Below are 22,311 nucleotides of genomic sequence, written 5' to 3'. Positions count from 1 at the left end.
AAGAAATAATAAATAACAAAATGAAGTAGAAAAAAAGAAAAATAGAGAAAAATCAATAGATCCAAAAGCTAGTTCTTAGAAGATATTGAGAAACTGACAGACTTCTAGCCTGATGCATCAAGATAAAACAAAACACAATGACCAACATTAGGAATGGGAGAGGTAAAAAACAGCTACAGATTTCACAGATATTAAAAGGCTAAAAGAGAATAATAGGAACAAATTTATGCCAGTAAATTCAACAATTAAGATGAAATGGACAAATTCCTTTAAAGACAATCTGCCAAAGTTCTCACAAGAAGAAATAAATAACCTGCATGGCCCTATAACTTGTAAAAATGTCAAATTTGTAGTTAAAAACTTTCCCACAAACAACACTTGTGGCCCATATGGATTCACTGCTGAGTCCTACCAAACTTTTAAAACAGAAAGAACACCAAACTTTCCAGAAAATTGAAGAGGAGGAAAAGTTCCCAACAAATTCTTTAAAGCCAGAATTACCCTGATCCCAAATCCAGATAAAGATATTAAAGAAAAGGAAGCTACATATCAATAATCTTATAAACATAGATGTAAAATATTTAAATAAAATGTAAGGAAATTAAACCCAAAAATACATAACAACAATAATACATGCTGAACAATTTGTCCCAGAAAATCAATGGAATTCACATTAAGCTAAAAAAAAAAAAAAACCAAACTCATGGTTAACTCAATACATAAAGAAATATCATTTGATAAAATCCAACATCAGTCCTAATAAAAGTTCTCAACAACTTAGAATAGAGGGGAACTTCCTCAATTGTATAAATGTCATCTGTGAAAAGCCTACAGTTAATTAACATCCTACTTAATGAGAAACAAAGTTTTCCCTTTGCCGTTAGGAACGAGAAACCACTTCTTTTCAATTCTGCACTGAAGGCTCCCGCTAGTGCATTAAGGGAGGAAAAGGAAATAAAATGACTGAGATTGGAAAGGAAGAGGTAAAATGATCTTTATTCACAGACAACATGATTATCCACATAGAAAACCTTCCAGAATCTATAAACCAGATACTAGAACTAGTAAGTTTGGCAAGGTTTCAGGATATAAAGTCAATATATAAAAAATAACATGTTTTCATATAGTAGCAATGAATAATAAGAAATAAAAATTTTTAAACTAGGATTAACAATAGCCCCCAAATATGAAATACAGACAGGTTTCATGAGAGATGCTTACAACCTCTGCACAGCAAGTTACAAAGCATTACTGAGAAAAACTAAATAAGACCTAAGTAAATGGGATATGTACTACATTCATGAACTGGAAACTTCAATATTGGTAAGATGTAAGTATTCCCTAAATTGATCGACGTATTTCACACCACCTTCACCGCAAATCCTTCAGGCTTTGTGGAACCCTGACAAACTGGCTTGAATATTCTAATGCAAATGAAAAGACACAGAATAGCCAAACGACTTTGAAAAAGAACAATATTGGAGTACTGACATTACCTAAATTCACAACTTATTATAAGGCTACAGTAATCAAGACAGTGTGATAATTGGCATAAAAATAGATGAAAAGAAACACACCCACACAAATGGGTAACTAACTTTTGACAAAGGTGTAAAAGTAATTCAGAGGACAAGGGGTAATTTTTTTTTCAAAAAACAGTGCTGAAATGACTAGATCCAACTTTGATCCATACCTCACGTCATGTACAAAAATAACTTAAAATGTATCATCAATCTAAAATGTAAAACAGAGCATGTGAAAACTCACAGAATACACTGGAGAATATCTTTGTGACATTGATTGGGTCTGACAAAGCTTTATTAGATACGACAGTACAAGAAAATTAGTAAGTTGGACTTCATCAAAATTGAGGACATTTGCTCTTTGAAGGACCCTATTTAGAGAATGAAATGACAAGCCACAAACTGGGAGAAAATACTTACAAAGCATATAACTGACAGAATACATAGCCAAACACATATATAAAGACCTCTCACAATTCAAAAATAAGAAATCAATTCAGTAAAAAAGGAAAAAGATCTGAACAGACCCTTCAGCATATAAGACATATTAATGACAAATAAGTAAATGAAAAGATGCACTTATGACATACTAATTAAAATTCAATGAGGTGCCAGTATACACCTATAAAAATGTCTAAAATTAAATGATTGACTACATCAATTATTGATGACTCTGTGGAAGAACTGGAACTCTCATACACTGTCAGACTGAATGTAAAATACTACAACCACTTTGGAAAGCAGTCTACCAGCTACTTAAAAGTTAAACATACAACTATCATATGACTTTGCCATTTAACTCCTAGGTTTTGGCCAAGAGAAATAAAAGCATGTGTTAAGCAAAAATAAATACCCATAAACAGAATGTTAAAAATAAGAGAGCTTAAATTTTAAAGATATGCACAATGTTTGAAAGATAAATATTTATAGAAAGGGCAGGTGGGTGGTGACAGAAGAGAATATCAGAGGATCAACCTCAGGGACCCAATATCCAACAAGTAAGTTTCAAAAGAGGACAGAGAGGAAAACATGATTGAAGATATAACACAAACAATATTTTCCCATTTCTTATAAACATATGTCATCATTAATGCAAAACAAACAGCCATCACTAAACATATCATCATGCAAGTTACTGAACATCAAGGCTCAGAGAAAATCCTAAAGATTTCATTGGATGGCAAAAGCCAACACAGTCACATAAAAATGCCTTTTAAATTCTAAGTAAAACTTATTTTCAAACTGACATTATAGAAACAACAACTGCAAGAGAAGAATAAAGACATTTTCAGACATGCTGACCCTCAAATTTCCCTCCAATGTGCCTCTGTGACTCAGGCAGCTCTACCAAAATGATGGGGTGCACCAAGAAAAGGAAAACTGAACAGAAAGGAACATGATAAAGGCCATATATGAAGCCCACAGGTAATATCATATTTAATGATGAAAGCCTGAGCACTTTTCCACTAAGATCAGGAATAAGTCAAGGAGCCTGCTTTCATCACTCATATTCAACATAGGCCTGAAAGTTCCAGCCACAGTAATTAGGCAAGAAAAAAGGAAAAAAAAAACAAACAAACATCCAAATTGGAAAAGAAGACTATCTCTTTTCCAATTTAAAATATGTAGACAATCTAAAGATTGGAAAAAAACTGAGTTAAAAGTGAATTTAGCAAAGTTACAGGATTCAATTTTTAATTTCACATTAAAAGTCAGCTCTGATTTTAACACTGAAAAGTTAAGTTGTGTTTCTATACATTAGCAGTGGACAATCAAAAAGGAAATTATACAAATAATTTCATTAACAATAAGATCAAAAATAATAAAATACTTAGAAATAAATTTAACCAAGGAGGCAAAAGACAGGTACACTGGAACTATAAAACATTGCTGAAAGGAACAAAAAAAGACACAAATGGAAAAAATTCCATGTTCACAGATTGGAAGACTAAGTATGTTAAAGTGGCAACACCATACAAACAAAAACAATCTACAGACTCAGTAGAATCTCTATCAAAACCCCAATTTTTTTCCAGAAATGATAAAACCAGGCCTAAAATTCACATAGAAAGTCAAAAAACTCCAAGTAGCCAAAAACAGTCTTGAAAAATAAGAACAAAGTGTTAGGATTCACACTTCCCCATAAAGATTAGATAAACAGATATATAGATAAAGTTGAATATAGAATTAGCATATAACCCAGAAATTTTACTCCTGGATATATGCCCAAGAAAACAGAGATGCAAACAGATACTTGTACACCAATGGTCATAGCATTTTTCACAATAAACAAAAGGTGTGTTCATCAATAGATGAATAGATAAATAAAATATGATACATATGTAAGTGAAATATTATTCAGTCATAAGAAGGAATAAAGTTCTGAGACATGCCATAATATAGATGAACCTTTAAAACATTATGTGAAATATGCTAAACACAAAGGACAATTGTATGATTTTACTCCTATGAAATCTCCAAGGTAGGCAAATTCATAGACCCTGGAAATAAATTAGAGTTTACCAGGAGCTGGGAGGAGGAGGCTTGGGGAGTTATTGCTTAATGGGTCCAAATTTTAGTTTGGGATGATGAACAACACTTGGAAGAGACAGTAGTAATGGTTACACAACATTGTGAATGTTAAGTAATGTCAATGAATAATACACTTAAAATGGTTAAAATGGCAGCTTTTACATTTTGTCGATATATTTCCTAACAATAATGACAACAACGAAGGGAAACTCGGGTCCAGGGAACAGGTGATCGGACACTAGGAAGCAGAGAGTTCCCAGGAGGGTGACAAAGAGTGGGGACAGGTGGGGCACTCCAGGAGTGGCGGCGTCAGGAAGAAGCCGGACCTGACGAACCACCTCGTGGGGGTCTACCGAGCTGACACCAGCTTGAGAACCAGCCCGGCTGAAGTGTATCCCATTAGTAGTTCTTGCATGTCATTCCTTACCCATAACAGCTTTAACCAGAATTTCATTTCATAAAATATTATTATATTGAGTGATTTTTTTCATTCAGCACTATTTCAAAAACCAATGGAGAACACAAAAGAAGCACACTTCTATGCATGTAGTTGGCACACTTATTAAGTCAGGTAGCACTCATGGGAAGAAGATAATCAAAACATCTGGGTTTCACTAACAGGGTCGGGTCCTTTATTCTTAGTGTTATTCATTCTCAAGGCAAAATGGGAAAAGTGAAATATTATACCTATCAGCTAAAGAAAATGAGAAACATTCTTCAGTACCTCATTCACAGTATTTCTTACTTTACATTATTGTGTAAAACACTCCAATAACTAAAAGCAGTGTCCAACAACAGGCAGAATGTATACTAAGTTGTTGTCAAGTAATATAATGCTATGAAAGTTCAAGAGAGACTGTGAAACTTACCTCTTTAGACATAACTTCTGAAAACTTTGCTGATTTTGTTTTTAAAAATGTGATGAGGTCTTTATAAATCGCTCCTTTTCGCTCATAATTAATCTCCCCTTCATCATCTATTTTGCCCTTTGAGAGAAAAAGTTTGGTACTATTATTAATGCAATAGCAATATAAAAACCTGATCAATGCATCACAACCCAAGTGCACATCCGGTTTGCTTCCCTAAAGGATCCCTGCGGCAGTCTTTGTACATGAAACGTAAAGGTGAGACCTTTCCCTCTTAACTTAATCTTATCCATTCACTCATTCATTCAGCAAGCCTTTACTGAGTACCTCTTATATGCAGTGGGGCACTCTGCTAGTCAGCATAGAATTAAGACCTTCCTTTTGTGGTCCTCTAATGTGAAAACACATTATGACTTAAAAAGCTTCTGATGAAGTCATAAAAGGCCTCAAGATGAGAACATCACCACAGAAAAGCCTTTGTTTCTACTAGTCACACTGCTCTTGTTCTGTGTGTAGCATGGATGCTCTGGGCTTCTGTTTTAGGGTTATGATCTCTTTGTAACTATCTGTCCCTCTACCCTCTACCCTCTGCCTCTGTCTCTCTCCTTGTCTCTTTCTCTTCCTCATTTCCCTCTCCTTTCCTACCCCTATTGTTCTCCATCAACCAAATATATATATACATATATATGTATGTATTCTCCATCAATCAAATATATATAAATATATTATGTATAGGTATGTATGTAACTACATATAACATATATCTACATGTTATAACTGTAGATAACTGTAGTGTATTGTACATTTTATTGAATAGTTTATTTTTTAAAACTGAGAGGAATACTTAGATATCTCAATATCAAATAAGCTTGTCTGTGAATTAATAAGTAGCCTTTTATAAGAAGCATAGGCTCCTCGTCCCACTCTGGAAGGTCAAAGAAAACCATTCTTTTTTAATCTCTTTATTTCCTAAGTGGAGATTTCACTTTTCTAAAATATAAAAACTAACCAAAAGCAAAATTATATTTAGGTCATCTCCCCCCTTTAATGCAGAAATAAGTTAAGTGTCATGTTGATAAGCAAAGCACCTAAGATGTACCAGAAAATATGTGCCTACAGGTAATTAGAAGACAGCACCAGCAATTCAATACCAGCCCAAGTCCAGGTATGACAACTCTCCATGAACTCCCCTGTAATAGCTGGGTCTCCATTACGGACTTGGGATCCCCCGGCAGAATTTTGCTGGTGAGACCCAAAACGAAGACACTGAGGACAGGGTGTTGCAAAGGAGAAAGCTGACCTCCTTCTAGCTAAGTTCAGCGAACAAAATGCAACTCAAAGTTTATTTAATCTAAAAAAGTCAGAAGCTTATGAGCTGTCTCTGTCCAGCTTGAAGCTCACCCACCCACCATACTCTGCTTTGTGATACCTGGGCTGAGGACCTGCAAAGCTGTGTTTCTCCTTTGCCTAGTTGGGTTCACTTCGATCATCAGGAAGTGAAAGGAGAAAGGACACGCTCCCTCCTACTTGTTCCTTGTTCCTGTTAGTGAACCTAGGGACAGTCCCATACCCCTGGCAGTGGCAGTTGCTTCCAACAGCAACAGTTGGTTCTAATTTCCAGAGTTTTTTCTTACCTATAGTCCCAAACAGGGCTCATCACACTCCCCCAGAAATACCGTCATCATCCTGCCAGGGCACCATCTTCAAAGACCTAAGTCTTAGCTGTGCCGAGATCCTCCTCTGAGCTCCCGAGGGACCAGCACTAATTGCACAGCACTCACTCCTCAGAGGTCTGGGTCCAAGTGTCATAGCAGCCACCTGAGCTCCAAGGGGACTAACACAACCTGGAAGTCACCATTCCTCAGAGGTGAGAGTCCCAGTTGTGTGGGAGCCCCGCCTATGAGCTCCTAAGGGACCATCTCCAAGGCAAGCAAGTCTACTCTCGAGAGGTCTGAGCCCCAGATTTGCAAGGGCCCTCATCTGAGATCCTAAGGTACCAACACAGCTTTACGGTGCCCCCTTCCCAAACATCTGGGTTCCAGTTTCATGGGGCACATTCTCCAGGCATCCACATTTTGACAACCCCTCTCCTCTTCCCTTTGTCCCTCAACTCTTAGGGCAGAAGCTGCAGTGATCACTTCTGTGCTATCTCAGTGCTCATTTTATGAAGTGAAATCAGTCACCTGGAAGGCCATTTCTCAGAAAACTGACTTAATGACATGCCATAGGGAACACTGGCGCTAATTCTGAGATAGCTGTGGATTGGCCCAGCAAACACATAGCAAGTGAATCTGCTTGAATCCCACAGAACAGTATTTCACTTTCTATGGTCATTGGGGTTCAATCCTAGAGACATGTCTGCACTTACAGACACCAAGCTAAGTACCAATGTCAATACTGTTTTATAAATATTACTTACACCATTTAAAAATACTCCTTCTGCACTACAAGTAATGCACAAAGTTTCGACATCATGTGGTTTCACCAGCACATAACACATTTCCCCAAGAACTTGTCTCCAAGGTGGGGCTCGACATCCATTTGAAAATTCATAATCTGAAACCAATTATCAATCAGTTTAGAGTTTTGTAAAATACATTGGTTCCAAAAAGAAAAATATTATAATTGTTTTCATTTTCACTTTATTTTTTTAAATCCTCACTCAAGGACATTTTTTCATTGCTTTTAGAGATACACAAAAGGAGAGCAAAATCAGTGTGAGAGAGATATATAGATTGGTTATTCCCATAAGTACCCTGACTGGGGATTGAACCTTTAGCCTTTCAGTTTATGGGACAACACTCCAACCAACTGAGCTCCACTAGCCAGGGCTTGTTTTTATTTTCTTAAGTATTAAATTCCAATGTAGCTATTGAGGCATTTTAAAAAATAATTATGAAAACACACATAACATAAATGAATCTGAGAAGGTATGAACCTGAGGTGTACGTGATAGATTCCAAGACGGTTTCTTCTCCTTTTCCTGAGAAGCGTTTGAGCAGCTCTACATCGTTCTTAACCACCTCTGGATTTAAACTTATTTCCCTGAAAAAAAAAGCGTAGATATTCATTTCACATATTTTAAAACAAACTCTACAGGAAATACATGACGGTACTCCATTATGTTAAGGGAAATATTTTTTATAATTAAAATCGCAGTTAAATTCAACAATAACAACATGGTTGCAGCTAATCTTAGCCATGTTATAATCTCCTAACACTGTGACAGCATCAAGGAATTACTGACTACTGTTAAATACATTAAATAGACTAACTTAAATATTCACTGTTTCCCAATTATAATACTATAATACTAGAAGACACCAGAAAAGTGAACAGACTTTATAACTGATAAACTCTACATGATATCTGCATTATAATTTCATAATTTACTTAAGAGTCTTAATTTAGAGAGACTCTGGAAATCCTAAGGAGACTTAGTGTCTTCAGACTGAATGAAACCCTACTAGAATGTTTTAGCAATGGTAAGAGTAAATTTTAATTTTTAGAACTAGAAACATCCATGCACTAAATAATTTTTTCCAATAAAACTGAATGCTAAATCAATGGCAATAACTTCCAAACTTTTTGTTTTTTTCCTAAAAAAAAGCACTTTTTGTAACTAATTTTATAGGTTTATTTTTTTTTAATACTCACAATGAAATGTGCTTTAGAGAGTGATTGAGAAGGTGCAGGTCCAGTTCCTTAAGCAGCACGGCGACCTTCATCTTAACCCCACTTTCGGGGTCATCATCGTCTGTAATTTTATCAAGAATATTTGAGACAGATGAGTCCTCCTCAGTTGTACTGTAATCAAAGCCCAGGATTTTTGCTACAGGATTTCTGTTAGCTGACCAAAATAAGTAAATAAAAATTATTCATTTGTCTTCTGTTATAAGAAACACAAAGATGAACAAAGCCACTGACACCCACTCAGCTGTTTCTTTCATTATGCTTCCTCTAATCAGCCCAAGTAGAATCCATGTCCACTTCTCAGATTTACTGAATTTAGGATTTTTTTTTCCTTTTGAGATAGCCTATGTTATACAGTAATATGATCTATATCATCTTTCTAACAGTACAAAGGCCTAGACAGTCCTGTTGTTTTTTAGTTGACCACGAGGCATTATTCAAAACAGGTATTCAATTAATATATTCAGAATTTATTAAAACTAGGGACATTCTGGTATTCTTAGAAGAATCATCCCTAGAGCCGCGTGCATGTGTATGTGTACCAATGCTCCGATTCACAAATGCATGCTTCTTTCCCAAATAACATGCTTCTTAGACTCAATAAAAAGGGGAAAATAGCATGTTTCCCTTAGTCTAATCTTAGGCATGTTATAATCTCCTAACACTGTACTGCTTATCTTTTCAATGTCTTTTGATGTTACAGTTAGAAAAAGTAATCTAAGTAGTATTTACATACATACCAAAACTACAGTGAAAAATGTAAATACCAACTCATCTGCAAGGCTGACACAGATGTGAAAGTTGAACTTAGAGATGCCAAAAAGGTTAAAATATACACGATTGCAAATGGGAGAGAAAAAAATGTTTAGGAAAAAATTCAAGTAAGATGAAATATATAAGCATTTAGACAAGGAAAAGGGAAAAGGTTATGGGACTAGTTCAGAAAGCTGACCTGAATGAAGTACAGTAATGGCATTAACTCCCGATTAGGACTCGGGCTGTGCCGCCAGGAAACAGTAGAAGGTGCAGGGCTGAGGAAAGACTGGTGACTGGAGATGCAAGGAAAGCTGGGTCTCCTTTCCTCGTACCGCCCATCATGCAGCCTCAACTTACCGACCTTATGAGTGTCATCTATAAAAACTTATGAAAAGCAGTACTAGGTGGATTCTCGGGAAAGATATAAAACTGACTCCCAAATTGCCAGGTACCATGTAATTTGGGCCTAAAATTAAGAGTTATACCCAGAAAGGGTAAAATGCAGCAAATCCCCCCCACATATCTAGCTAATCTATATATACAGCAGTCTATATATTAAATTTATACAAGTTGAATTCAATGAACAATTAATTGTGCCCCTATTAACTATCTTCTTGAATTCAGCTTCACTCTCAAGATTTCATTCTTCCTCATGAAAGCAGCTTTGGTGTACAGGAGAACCTAATAGGGAAGAGTAGGCAAGAAATAAAGTGACTGCTGTCCTAAGGTACACATCTAACTCCAATTAAAAAAGAGAAGGGAAAAGACCCCCTTCTCACTTCACGACAGTGAATGGGTGGCAAAGGTCCAGCCAAGATGGAGGTGCAGGTAGGAACCCTTGGCTTCCTGGCACAACCAAAAGGAGGCTAACAACCAAGCTAAAATCAATAAACAACCAAAAGTTTCAGAAAATCAAACTGCATGGAACTCTGACAACCAAGGAATTAAAGAAAAAATTAAAAATAAAAACAATGACACTGAAATAGAGAACAGGGGGACAGCAACCAGAGGGGAGAGGGGAGGGAACTTCAGGGGAAAAAGGGGAGGGATTTACAGGAACTAGTATAAAGGACACATGGACAACAACTAAGGGGGGTGGAAATGGAGGGAGGTGGGAGGCCTGGGGCGGGGGGTGGGCTGGGATGGGAGTAAAAGACATAATACTGTAGTTGAAAAATAATTAAATTAAAAAAATAAAAAACAAAAACAAAAAATCAACCAAAACAACCATACTAGTAAGGTGGTGGACTGCTTCGGCCGACTCACAAAAACCAGTGGACTGGGCTGGCGGGCAGGGCTGGCTGAAGGCGAAACAGACTCAAAGCTGACTGTGGGCTACAGTGGTTGCTGTGGTGGGAAAAGCTCCCAGTCTCGCAAGAAAGCTGGAAAGTGTGCTACAGCCGAGCAGGCAGGCAGTATTATGCCCTCTTTGGACCCTTCCCACAAGGCAGCAGCACAGTGCAGCAAAGAGGGTTGCCCTGCCTGGGTGAATACCTAAGACCCTGCCCATTACAACGTATCAGCTGCACCAAGACAAAGAAATATGGCCCAAATGAAAGAACAGATTATAACCTCAGAGAAAGAACTAAGCGAGGAGGAGATTGCCAACCTATCTGATGGAGAATTTAAAGTCCTGGTAATCAAAATGCTCGCAGATCTGATGGAGCTTGGTTGAAAAATGAAAAAAAAAAAAAGAAAACAAATGAAGGATACCCAAAGTGAGATAAAGCAGAATGTTCAGGGAACCAACAGTGACAGGAAGGAAACCAGCACTCAAAGCAATGATTTGGAACAAAAGGGAAAAAAATCCATCCATCCAGAGCAAAATGAAGAAACAAGAATTCAAAAAAGTGAAGAGAATCTTACAAACCTCTGGGACAACCTGAAACATTCCAATATCTGAATAATAGGGGTGCCAGAAGGAGAACAACAGCAAGAAATTGAAAACTTATTTGAACAAATAATGAAGGAAAACTTCCCCAATCTGGCAAAGGAAATAAGACTTCCAGGAAATCCAGGAAACCCAGAGAGTCCCAAAGAAGTTGGACCCAAAGAGGAACACACCAAGGCACATCATCATTAAGTTACCCAAGATTAAAGATAAAGAGAGAATCCTAAAAGAAGCAAAAGGAAGGGAGAAAGTCACCTACAAATGAGTGCCCATAAGATTATCAGCTGATTTCTCAAAAGAAACCTTACAAGCAAGAAGGCACTGGAAAGGAGTATTCCAAGTCACAAAAGACAAGGACCTACACCCAAAATAACTCTGCCCAGCAAAGTTTTCATTTAGAATGGAAGGGCAGATAAAGTGCTTCCCAGATAAAGTCAAGTTAAAGAAGTTCATCATTACCAAGCCATTATATATGAAAGGTTAAAAGGACTTCTCTAAGAAGAAGATAAAAATATGAACAGTAAAATGACAATAAACTCACAACTATCAAAAGATGAACCTAAAAGAAAAGAAAAACAATGAAAACAAAAACTAAGCAAACAACCAGAACAGGAACAGAATCAGAGAAATGGACATCACACGGAGGGATTTCAGTGGGGAGGGAGAAGGGAGGAATGGGGAGAAAAGGTACAGGGAAGGAGCATAATTGGTAGGCATAAAATAGATGGGGAGAAATAAAAAATGGTATAGGAAACAGAGGACTCAAAGAACTTATATGTACAACCGTGGACATGAACTAAGCAGGGAGAATGCTGGGGGTTGCAGGGCAGGGTGGAGGAGGGATAAAAGGGGGAAAATTGGGAAAACTGTAATAGCATAATCAATAAAAAATACAAAAAAAAATGGGGCAAAGAATGATGAGAAGCAGAATGCAGGTACCTTATGCCCAGGACCAACCCACTGGTCTGATGATTCCGAGAAAACAAAACCTATATAAAACATCATTAGGTATTTTTCCTAAGAAATATTTAGAGCACAATGACAGCAGGCAATTGGTCACATTCTTGTTCGGGTATTAGGAGGCTAGACAAGAATGAGCATATTACATACCCTTAATAAAAAGGGAAAATATTTCCCATTGAATGACTGTAACTATCACGATGCTAGTCTATAATGGACTAGCACTAAGATGAATGCAAAGGCGGATTATTAGGGACTATCTCTGCTAAAGGGAGAGGCTACATTCACTTTAAAGGAAGGAGGTCGCCCTCCGCCACAGCAGTATGTGAGGGGAGAGTGCAGCGTGGATTCCGATCTCGCCTGTCAGTCTTCTCTTCTGATGTGGACTTTAAAGGCTATAAGCCTCAGGTTGTTCCAGAAGCTAAAAAGGCTCTCTTTAAAATTAGAAATCTAGAAGCTTACTACTGGTAATATATTAGGCCTTTCATTTTAAAGTAGAAATTGGATATCGGCATAACATTTCAGCCAAGTAAAATTAATGACATTTTTATGAAGCTGAACATATTACTTTTTACCTTTTAGGTAACAGAACTTTTTTCAAAAGACTGTAACAAATTATTTGCCCCAAGATTATGTTTCTAAAAGTTCAAATCACAGATTGGAGTGTAAACATCACCTTCAATGCATGCTTGTGCTTCCTTCAACTTTGTATCTTCGGCAATGAATAACAAGCGTGACAGTTGCCCAAAGCTCCTGACTTGAATTTGTGGTACAGAAAGAAATAGCAAAGGCTGTCCATTTTTATCAGCTTCTTCTGATGTGACTGTTGTTTCACTAGAAATGAAACAAGAAAATTGAAACCTGGATGCCAGCAGGAGTTAAATTTAAGATATTTCAGCTAATTATTCCCACGTGTCATTATAAAACAGAGAATATAAATACCTCTTGTTAGAAGCTCAGCTATTTTCCCACTTTCATCCACACTCAGGACCTTAAATCCCCAAATTCATCAGGAGTCACAGTGAGCAATATGATATGCCCAGAAAGAAAACGTTAAGCAATTTCTTAAAACACCTACATGAACTCAACCAGCTTTTGTTTTTCTAACAATGTGTTTGACATCTTTTAACATCACTGATTCTACAGAACCACTCGTGTTTTGAGCATTTCTAATGTTATTTTATTTATACAATTTTTGCACCACAGCAATTAGTGGTTAGAAATCTTGGCTACTCTGTGTTGTTTACTAACAAAAGAGCTTTGAACAGACAAACTAAATCCTCTCTGTGGATTATTTTTGCACTCCAAACACCTTAATTAGGTTTACTTTAGGATTTTAAGCTGTGTTTCTAAATGGGCTCTTCCTGATCAGAAATTATTGGGTCTCCTAGGTTTGCATTTCCGTCCATTTTAATGATTTTTTAGGTTGGCATTTTAAAAATATTAAGATTTTTATGGCAGTGATATTCCTATAGCTTTTGATCACTTACAACATTCAACTGCCTAGGTTTCTCACTCCATAATGATATCCCCAGGAAAACTGCCCAAATCTTAAGATTTAGTCTAACATTTTAAATTGCAAAGCACATAAATAGATATGAAGATTAATGTTTATCAGAAACTGTAATCTGATGGACTCAGACTATCTTCAACTAACACTATTTCACTACAACCGAAATAAGAAGACAGAAACTGTCAAAGTCAGAGTGATGGCTCCCCCAGTTGTTCCCATCCTCACCCCCAAAACCTATGAATATGTTACCTTGTATAGCAAAAGGGACTTTGCAGATGGATTAAGTTAAGGATAATGAGATGGAAAGACTACTCTGAAATATCTAGGTTGTTACAGGGTAGCCAGTAAGGGTGCTTAGAAGAGGCAGGCAGAAAGGACGAAACCAGAGAAGGCAATGCAAGGATGGAAACAGAGGTCAGAGAAATGCGGAGTCCCGAGCCAAGGAAAGCAGGGGGCCGCTGGAAGATGGAAGAGGCAAGAATGGATTTCCCTCAGCAACCAGGAGCAACAGGACCCTGCCAACATTCATTTTAGCTCACAGACTCATTTTAGATTTTTCATCTCCAGAACCATAAAATAATAAAGCAATGTTGTTTTAACCCATTGAGTATGTAGTAATTTGTTATAGCAGCAATAGGAAGCTGAGACATGGGCTTTTATAAAGTCTTGCCCACTGCTCTATCCCAGTACCTCACACAGTAAATACACAGAGAAACTTTTCCACCAACATACTAGGAATAAATGAAGGAATAAAATGGTTTTAGACTTCCCAGTGATGTGCATTGTGTACAAATGTGTATTTTTTTAAATACATCTTTTGGAGTAATGTCCTTAGGACTGAGGTTTCCTAAAGGCCTGGAATCAGGAGTGAACACCAGTGCTAAGTGGATGGTGAGAACTAAGTTATAGGCTGAACAAATGCCAACAATATCAAGCTACTAACTTAAGAACGTGAAACTCCTTGTGGAAAAAGGGAGAACTGAAGGGCACAGGTGACATTTTTCATTGCTCCTACCAGCTGAAACCTGTAACTTAACAGAGCCAGCTATAAGGACAATATGGAAGAGGTTTCAGTTTCTGGGTTCACAGTTCCTCACACCTAAAAAAAAAAACTCTTACAAAGAAAAATGCTGCACCCACCTCAGGAAGGTCAAGAAGAATGTGCTGTAAATGAAATCCACTGACCCAATCAAGAAACTTATAAACTGGAATTGGGGGAAGGAGTTAAAAATACTCAGGAGGAAAATGTCTTATTTATTTAGTCCCCAGGGTCTAGGTAGTGTGCAGAACATTGTAATTACTTAATAAATGTACATGTAAATAGTTATACAGGACATAAGTCTACAGAGTTGAAAAACAATTTAGTAATTCTCAGGGATGAAAAACAAAGAGCCCAATAACAAAACTATGGCCAGAGATCTTATACAATGACTCATAAATTTTATCAAAATACATTATTTTAGCTTGGAGATCATGTAACTCAACCCTTCACGATCTTGGCCAGACAACTAAGGACAAGACAAGTATGACCGTGAGTGACTTGTGTGTTACTGTGGGGAAGAGGGCCACTGCACAAGGTGTCCTGACTCCTCATCTGCACAGAACCCTCGGCAGCATATAATTTTATCCCAACTCACATATGTCATATGTCACAGAGACAAAGCAGAGCAAGATTCACTACTAAAATATTGCAATATTAAAATGAACATGACTCAAAAATTATTGTTCTACCAGACAAAAAGAGAAAAGAACAGGTAACATTTTCACAAAGTGATTCTGAGTGCTTAACCAGTTTACAAATTCCCAAGCTAGATTTTAAAGAATCAGAGCACCCCAGCTGTGTGTACCGCCAACAGATGGTGTTACTGTTGAGCGGTGTCATCTGTCTTTAGTTTACAGTAGATTTGGGCTTCATTCTGAGGTGTTTCAGGAAGATTATTAATCTCATCCCATTGGATGAGAACAAAAGCAACTGAAAATGGTAATAAGGAGACCTATGATTTCCATTAAAATGAAAGTAGAAATACTCCCCCCACCCAAACTGAACATGGAGTGATGATGACAAATGTTATTACAGGTTGAACAGCTGCACACTGGGAATCATTCTGAAGGAAAAGAATGAATCATGCAACATGTGCAAAACGCTGTGCCTATGCATTCAGTTAAAACCAACCTGCAGAAAAGGCAAGGAGGGAGCTGATGAAATGTAAAACCTTTTCAGTGTGTGACTCAAGGGTCAGTTTAAATGTCATACGCCAAAAAGCCTAATGAAGGAGGCTGATCAAATTTTTACTGACTACTGCAGAGAGTGCATTTGGAAATACACAACATCAAATGAGAAGTGAGACCACAAGTATAAATATATTCCCCAAATGTAGAGATCAACAGAAGAGGCAATAGCTCACCTACTTAAACAAACTTTCAGTGCAGATAAAAGTGACTTGGTTTTGCAACAGGGGACCTGAGAGAATGTACAGAAAGAAGAATCTTCTTTTATTCTAAAACATCCAATGATATCCTATTTAGTAGAAAACATGGAGATTCAAAGGCCAAATCCTTCATAATGACTTTGGCCATCCACCTGTATTTACAGACCTGAATTCTGTATGGAAAAAAAAGTTTCCCTCTTTTTTGTGTATGGTATAACTGCATAATCAGTGTGCTAAGGGCCAGCAGCTAAGCAAGAAGACTGGATGGAAATCAAGGAATAAGGTACTTGGGGCTGTTTTGCTAATACATTCTTCTAGCCATCAAGACATCTCTGGGTTACACCACTTGTTATGTGGCTAGGCATAGTCAATTCCAATTTCCTATGGGTTCTTGACGGTTCTTTGGTTGGGTGGGTGGGAGAGCACAGTGGAACAAGGGGTGTGATGAAGACCTTGATGTGAAAGCATTGGTATTTTCCATTATTACCAAAATCTCAGCTATAGACTTCGCCTTCTTCAGGGTAATCAGTACCTACCCAGTTTTTATCAAGCCACATAGGCATGTTTGCTTCAAATACAATGAGCACTATCAGAACCTTTGCATCCCTTCCAACATCAACAATGTCATGAATAAAGGTCACAAGAAAGAATGAAGGGCAGAAAACTTGGCCCAATGAAAAGCTGCATTGTAAATTTGACAGAGGAAGACAATCAAGGGGTAGTTGGTTCAAAACATACATGGTGTCAAAACACCAAAACATCCTGCCTGAGAGGGAACATTATACATAAAGGCTGCATTCAGAGATATATAAAGCAAAAAGAAATTGGACAAAGATACAGAAATAGTGATATATTTGAGGTGTGTAACAAACCCACCTAAGGAGGCCTCAGATGTGGTCATGTTTGTACTTGGAACACAAAATTAGTGCAAAGCCAAGACACAGTGACAATCTTGATCCCCTTCTGACATCTGCTTTAAATCTATCTTTGTACTAAGTTGTTCATGTTTTTGACTGTTTTTGCTGATGATGAGTTTACCTTTCAAAGGTTAAAAAAAGAAGAGTGTGCGATACTGCACTGAACTGCAGTGGGAACAACAATGAACAACAAGCTGTACAGCAACAGGCAGAGTTAGAGATAAAATACATTTTTAAAAAAGATTTCATGGCTCATTTTGCTGAGCATCCTTTCATGTGTCTCTGGGTCCTCTGTATGTCATCCTTGGAGAAGTGTCTGTTCAGGCCCTTTGCCCATTTCTCAATCTGGCTGTTTGCCTTTTTTGGAGCGGAGTTGTGTGAGTTCTTTAAATATTTTGGAGATCAAACCTTTGTCCAAGCTATCATTTGCAAATATACTTCCCCATATAGTTGGTTCCCTTTTCATTTTGTTGATGTTTTCTTTAGCTGTGTAGAAGCTTTTTATTTTGATTAAGTCCCATTTGTTTATTTTTTCCTTTATGTCTCTTGTTCTAGGAGACATATTGGTAAAAATATTGTTGCATGGAATAGCTGAGATTTTCCTGCATATGTTCTCCTCTAGGACTTTTATGGTGTCATGACATATTTAAGTCCTTTATCCACCTTGAGTTTATTTTTGTGTATAAGTTGGTGGTTGAATTTCACTTTTTTGCATGTAGCTGTCCAGATCTCCCAACACCATTTGTTGAAGTAGCAATTCCACTGCTGGGATTAAACCCTAAGAACTCTGAAACACCAATTCAAAAGAACCTATGCACCCCAATGTTCATAGCAGTGTTATTTACAGTAGCCAAATGCAGGAAACAGCTTAAGTACCCATCAGTAAATGAGTGGATCGGAATACTGTGGTACATTTATACAATGGAATACTATGCAGCAGAGAGAAAGAAGGAGCATATACCCTTTGCAACAGCATGGATAGAACTGGAGAGCATTATGCTAAGTGAAATTAGCTAGGCAGTGAGGGACAAATACCATATTATCTCACCTATAAGTGGAACTTGATCAACAAACAAGCAAGTAAAATAGAACCAGAGACACTGAAATAAAGAACAAACTGATAGTAACCAGAGGGGAGAGGGAGGAGGATAACAAAGGAAAGAAGGGGGAAAAGGCTGTCAAGGAACATGTATGAAGGACCCATGGACAAAGCCAAAGGGGTTAGGATTTAGGGTGGGGGTGGGAGAGGTCGTGGGGAGGGGATGGGGGGAAAAGCAGACAACTTTACTTGAACAACAATAAAGTTTAAAAATGAAAAAAATAAAAAGATTTTAGAATATTCAGAGAAAAGGTAGAGCATGATATCAGAACTAAAGAGTTCTTGAAATGCAGTTCAAGAAAGGTTTTACAGTTCTAAAAATAGAATTCTGAATTTATTCTCACAAATAATCCCAATGGGGAAAAAAGGAAAAGGCATTTATAGGAAGTTTTGGCTAATTAGGAAACTGTTCTTGATATGTCAGACTTTAAAAATTCATATGCAAAACTAAAGATCAGAATGCCTGAAGTGGAAAATAAACTAAAGGTGATCAAGGCAAAATATGGATATATAAATTTTATTTATCACAGATAACTGTAATTTATATTTATATAATATATAATATGTATTTAAATTTATATAAAATGTATAGTTCAGCTATGTTCAAAAGCAATATATTGATGGCTTACAGGGTGAAGTAGAGGTAAATTTTCTTTATCTCAGATTTGTAAGGTTCTCATTTGAAGGTAATATTTGTTAACAAGTCCCTCCCTTATATTGAGCAAAATTTGCTATTCTCTCTCTGTCACTCCAGAAATTGATAGATTTAAATACCAGAAGGTATGTCTACCTCGGAGGTCACAAAAGCAATGCCTGTGGGCCTCATGCAGGTAATACAGACGAGTGGAAAGGCCAGAGAGCAAACAACAGTGAGGGCTGGGAGTGTGGCCTAGAGAATGCATCCCCTATCAAGAGAAATTCAAATTCAAATCAAAAATTAGTGTGCTGGCCAAAGAGGACATCCTAGATTTCACCTGCATGATTCTGGTTTGCAGTTCTTCAGTTAGAAAATTTCTGAGACCCATACACGTTCAATGACTTGCCCAGAATCCACAATCAATAGAAATGTATACAATGAAGATATTCAATTCCAGAAGCAGTTAACTGGCTTACCTGACAACGTAACCCAACTCAAATGCTGAGGGGTCCAAATCGGTCTTCCACTCAAGTGGTTCTACAAAAACATATCTTGCCTCTTGGGGATGATTATAGATAAAACTCTCTATGAATATAATAATCTCTTTCAATATGGCTTCATTGAGAGGGGTAATTTCCAGGGTCCTGCTCCCGGATCCAGCAGCAGCCCACTGCGCCGATCGTGTCAGTGCCACGCCCATGGATCCAACAATACCGGAGGTGCGCTCGGCACACACACTACATCGGAGGAGAAAGAGAAAAACAGCATCGACCTCTTCACTGGAAATTTTTGCATTTTCAATATCTTAAACTAGTGGTACCTGACCGACATTAAGCTAATTCGTCTTAGGGGCTGATTTTTTAATTATCTAATTGCTCGATTCAACAGTTAATTTTCATTAAACCAGCTCTCAGTAAAACTGACAAGTACTTAAGGGTTTTCCGATCTCTATCTGCCCGGAAATGAACACTTCTTTCTCATTTCCCGGGGCCCAAATGGAAACAGAAAACCCCGAAGTGGAAAAAAGAATTGGCCTTTGATTTGCAGCTCTGCTGTGGCCCAAGGGAACGTGAGCGATGTGCTCCTTTGCGCTGGGCCACACATTCTTTCAAGTCATGCTATGGATTCTGTTATACTGACTTTCTTATCATCATCACATCAGTGCAAAGATAACTGATGAGCCTGATTCTGGAAGCTCTGAGAGTCCCCCAAGTGCCTTAGGAATTAATAGGAAATAGAATAAAACATTATTGTGAAATGTAATTTTAATGTCTGGAAAGACAGGTATACCACAAATTGATCCTATAAACCAGAATATTTGAACAATCCAAATACTGTACTCTCTGACCATATTTTATTGCAATTTATAACTTTCTTAAGAGCAAATACGAGAGATGTAAGAACAAAAGAGAACCTTTTGGGGGTATTTATCAAAATTGATTACCCAAACAGTCTAGCATTAAAATTTAAAACAGAAATTCAAATTAAATAAATTTCACTTTGGCTAATTTTGTCTTTAAGATTTTTAAAAAGATATCATTCTCCCTAACATTAAGTAAGAACCAAGTTAGAAAACAAGTTCTGACACTGATTCATAATGAATACTTATGACTTTTTTCAGATAATTTATATGGTTTGTCTCCTCATTTGTAATAACATAGATCACTAAAACCTTCCAGAATATGAGAATAGTTATAAAGTGAAACATAGAATATAATTAGCATCCCCCCATTATTATTACAAAAGCATAGACATAGCAAGATTCTATAGAAATGACTTGGGGATTTTACTTTGGAATCCAGCAACAGGGACGTCTGTATCAGCGGGTCCCATGGGGCAGTACCACCCACTGAAGAGCAATACAGATATTCTGTACAGATGGCTCATCATCAACAGGAGAGGAAGAGAACATCATTGGCATTATAGTGATGAGGGTCAAGAATGCCAGATGTCCTGCAATGTCCAGGACAGGCCCCCACATGGAAGAATTCTACAACCTCCAGGTATCAAGCAGGTGAAAAACTTCAGATAAGTACTATGTCTCCACAAATAATTACAAAGTATTTTTTCACAGTTTTAATGTACACTGAATTTTCCAGGATTGCAACTATCACATACATCAGAGGAAGGCTGCACATACTTTGTGTTATATGTTAACTTTACCAAGAGCTCAGCATTTTGGAAAGTCACACCACTGATGGCTACACTAGTCACACAAACTGAGTTTCAATGACACACCTGTATCAGTTTCACTCAGCGCTACTACATGGGCAGGAATTCTATGTGAAGCTGGAGGATCTGACTACTTCATTATTTATTTATGCTGATACTTTAGCACAATTATTTTTCTTTTAATTTTCCTTTATTTTACAGTTAGAGTACTATCATTACTTAAAACTATGCACATTATCTACAGGATTATTATCTATAATTTTGTTTACAAAATAGCAAAGTAGGCACTACAATATATTTGCTATAAAAACCTAGTATTGCATCAGATAGGGTTGAGACATGTATTTACATACATGTTATATAAAGTGCAGGTAAAATAAAACATACATAGTTAAGATACAAATTTATTTCGTGCCTTTGCTTTGGTATTCCAGGGTATTGTTTCTATCGGGAGATGCAAACACAGAGACATGAACTGATGAGCATGTGTGACACTCTTAAGTTTCCCAGTATTGTGAGAATCCGTGTAAACTAAGAATACGTGCAAATATTCAATAGCTTTATCTTACACAGAAAGACTTAGGCGGACAGTTCTGTTTTTAAGTATAATACTTGTTTTAGTGATCTTCTAAAGCTACAGTGTGTGCATCATTCCCTTCTGTTACCTTTTTCAAGAAAACTGAAATTACATAGATTATATATATGAGGAGGTCAAAAAACTGTGGTTCGTTTACACAATGGAATACTGCACAGCAGGGAGAAAGAAAGAGCTCCTACCCATCGTGACATCATGGATGGAACTGGAGAGCATTATGCTAAGTGAAATAAGCCAGGTGGTGAAAAACAAATACCCTATGATCTCACTTACAAGTGGAACCTAATCAACAAAACAAACAAGTGAGCAAAACAGAACCAGAGACAGGGAAATAAGTAACAAATTGGCAGTACAAAGAGGGGAGGGGGATAACAAGGGAAAGAAGGGGAAGGGTCAAGTCGAGAAACGTGTATAAAGGACCCATGGGCAGCGATAACTGGGGTGGGCAGGGTAGGGCGGTGGAGAGTAATGGGGGAAAATGGGGACAACTGTAATTTAACAAAAATAAAAAAATGTCAAATAAAAAAGACTGACAGTCAACATACCATATAGCCACTCCCTGGAAGACACTTAAAGAGCTAAGAAATACAAAAAGTTCTTTTTTTCATCATGGTAAATTGTTTATAGAAATTTAAGCGTAACATATTTGAATCTCTTTAAATTGTTTTTCTCAATCTAGTAAACCAGGAGCTGCAGCAATGGTCAGGCTTGGTTCAACAAAACTCATT

At 37.2% G+C, this 22,311-nt stretch overlaps 1 protein-coding gene across 1 annotated transcript in view; it reads right to left on the bottom strand.

Moving 5' to 3' along the window:
* Positions 1–19,516, bottom strand: part of ODAD2 (outer dynein arm docking complex subunit 2) — a 178,152-nt gene extending 158,636 nt beyond the window's left edge. Inside the window, exons 1-6 of the mRNA XM_037140830.2 lie at positions 19,293–19,516; positions 12,898–13,055; positions 8,579–8,771; positions 7,860–7,966; positions 7,341–7,477; positions 4,925–5,041 (exon numbers count right to left, since the gene is read on the bottom strand). Of these exons, the coding sequence (XP_036996725.2) occupies positions 4,925–5,041; positions 7,341–7,477; positions 7,860–7,966; positions 8,579–8,771; positions 12,898–13,055; positions 19,293–19,516 (936 nt within the window). The remainder of the gene's footprint in view (positions 1–4,924; positions 5,042–7,340; positions 7,478–7,859; positions 7,967–8,578; positions 8,772–12,897; positions 13,056–19,292) is intronic.
* Positions 19,517–22,311: the final 2,795 nt, after the last annotated feature.

The sequence above is a fragment of the Artibeus jamaicensis genome, unplaced genomic scaffold, assembly GCF_021234435.1.
Source record: "Artibeus jamaicensis isolate MK-2021 breed Jamaican fruit bat unplaced genomic scaffold, CSHL_Jam_final contig_867, whole genome shotgun sequence".
Classification (NCBI taxonomy): domain Eukaryota; kingdom Metazoa; phylum Chordata; class Mammalia; order Chiroptera; family Phyllostomidae; genus Artibeus; species Artibeus jamaicensis.
Note: the sequence above shows the minus strand (reverse complement) of the source record. Positions and strands in the feature narration are given on the sequence as shown.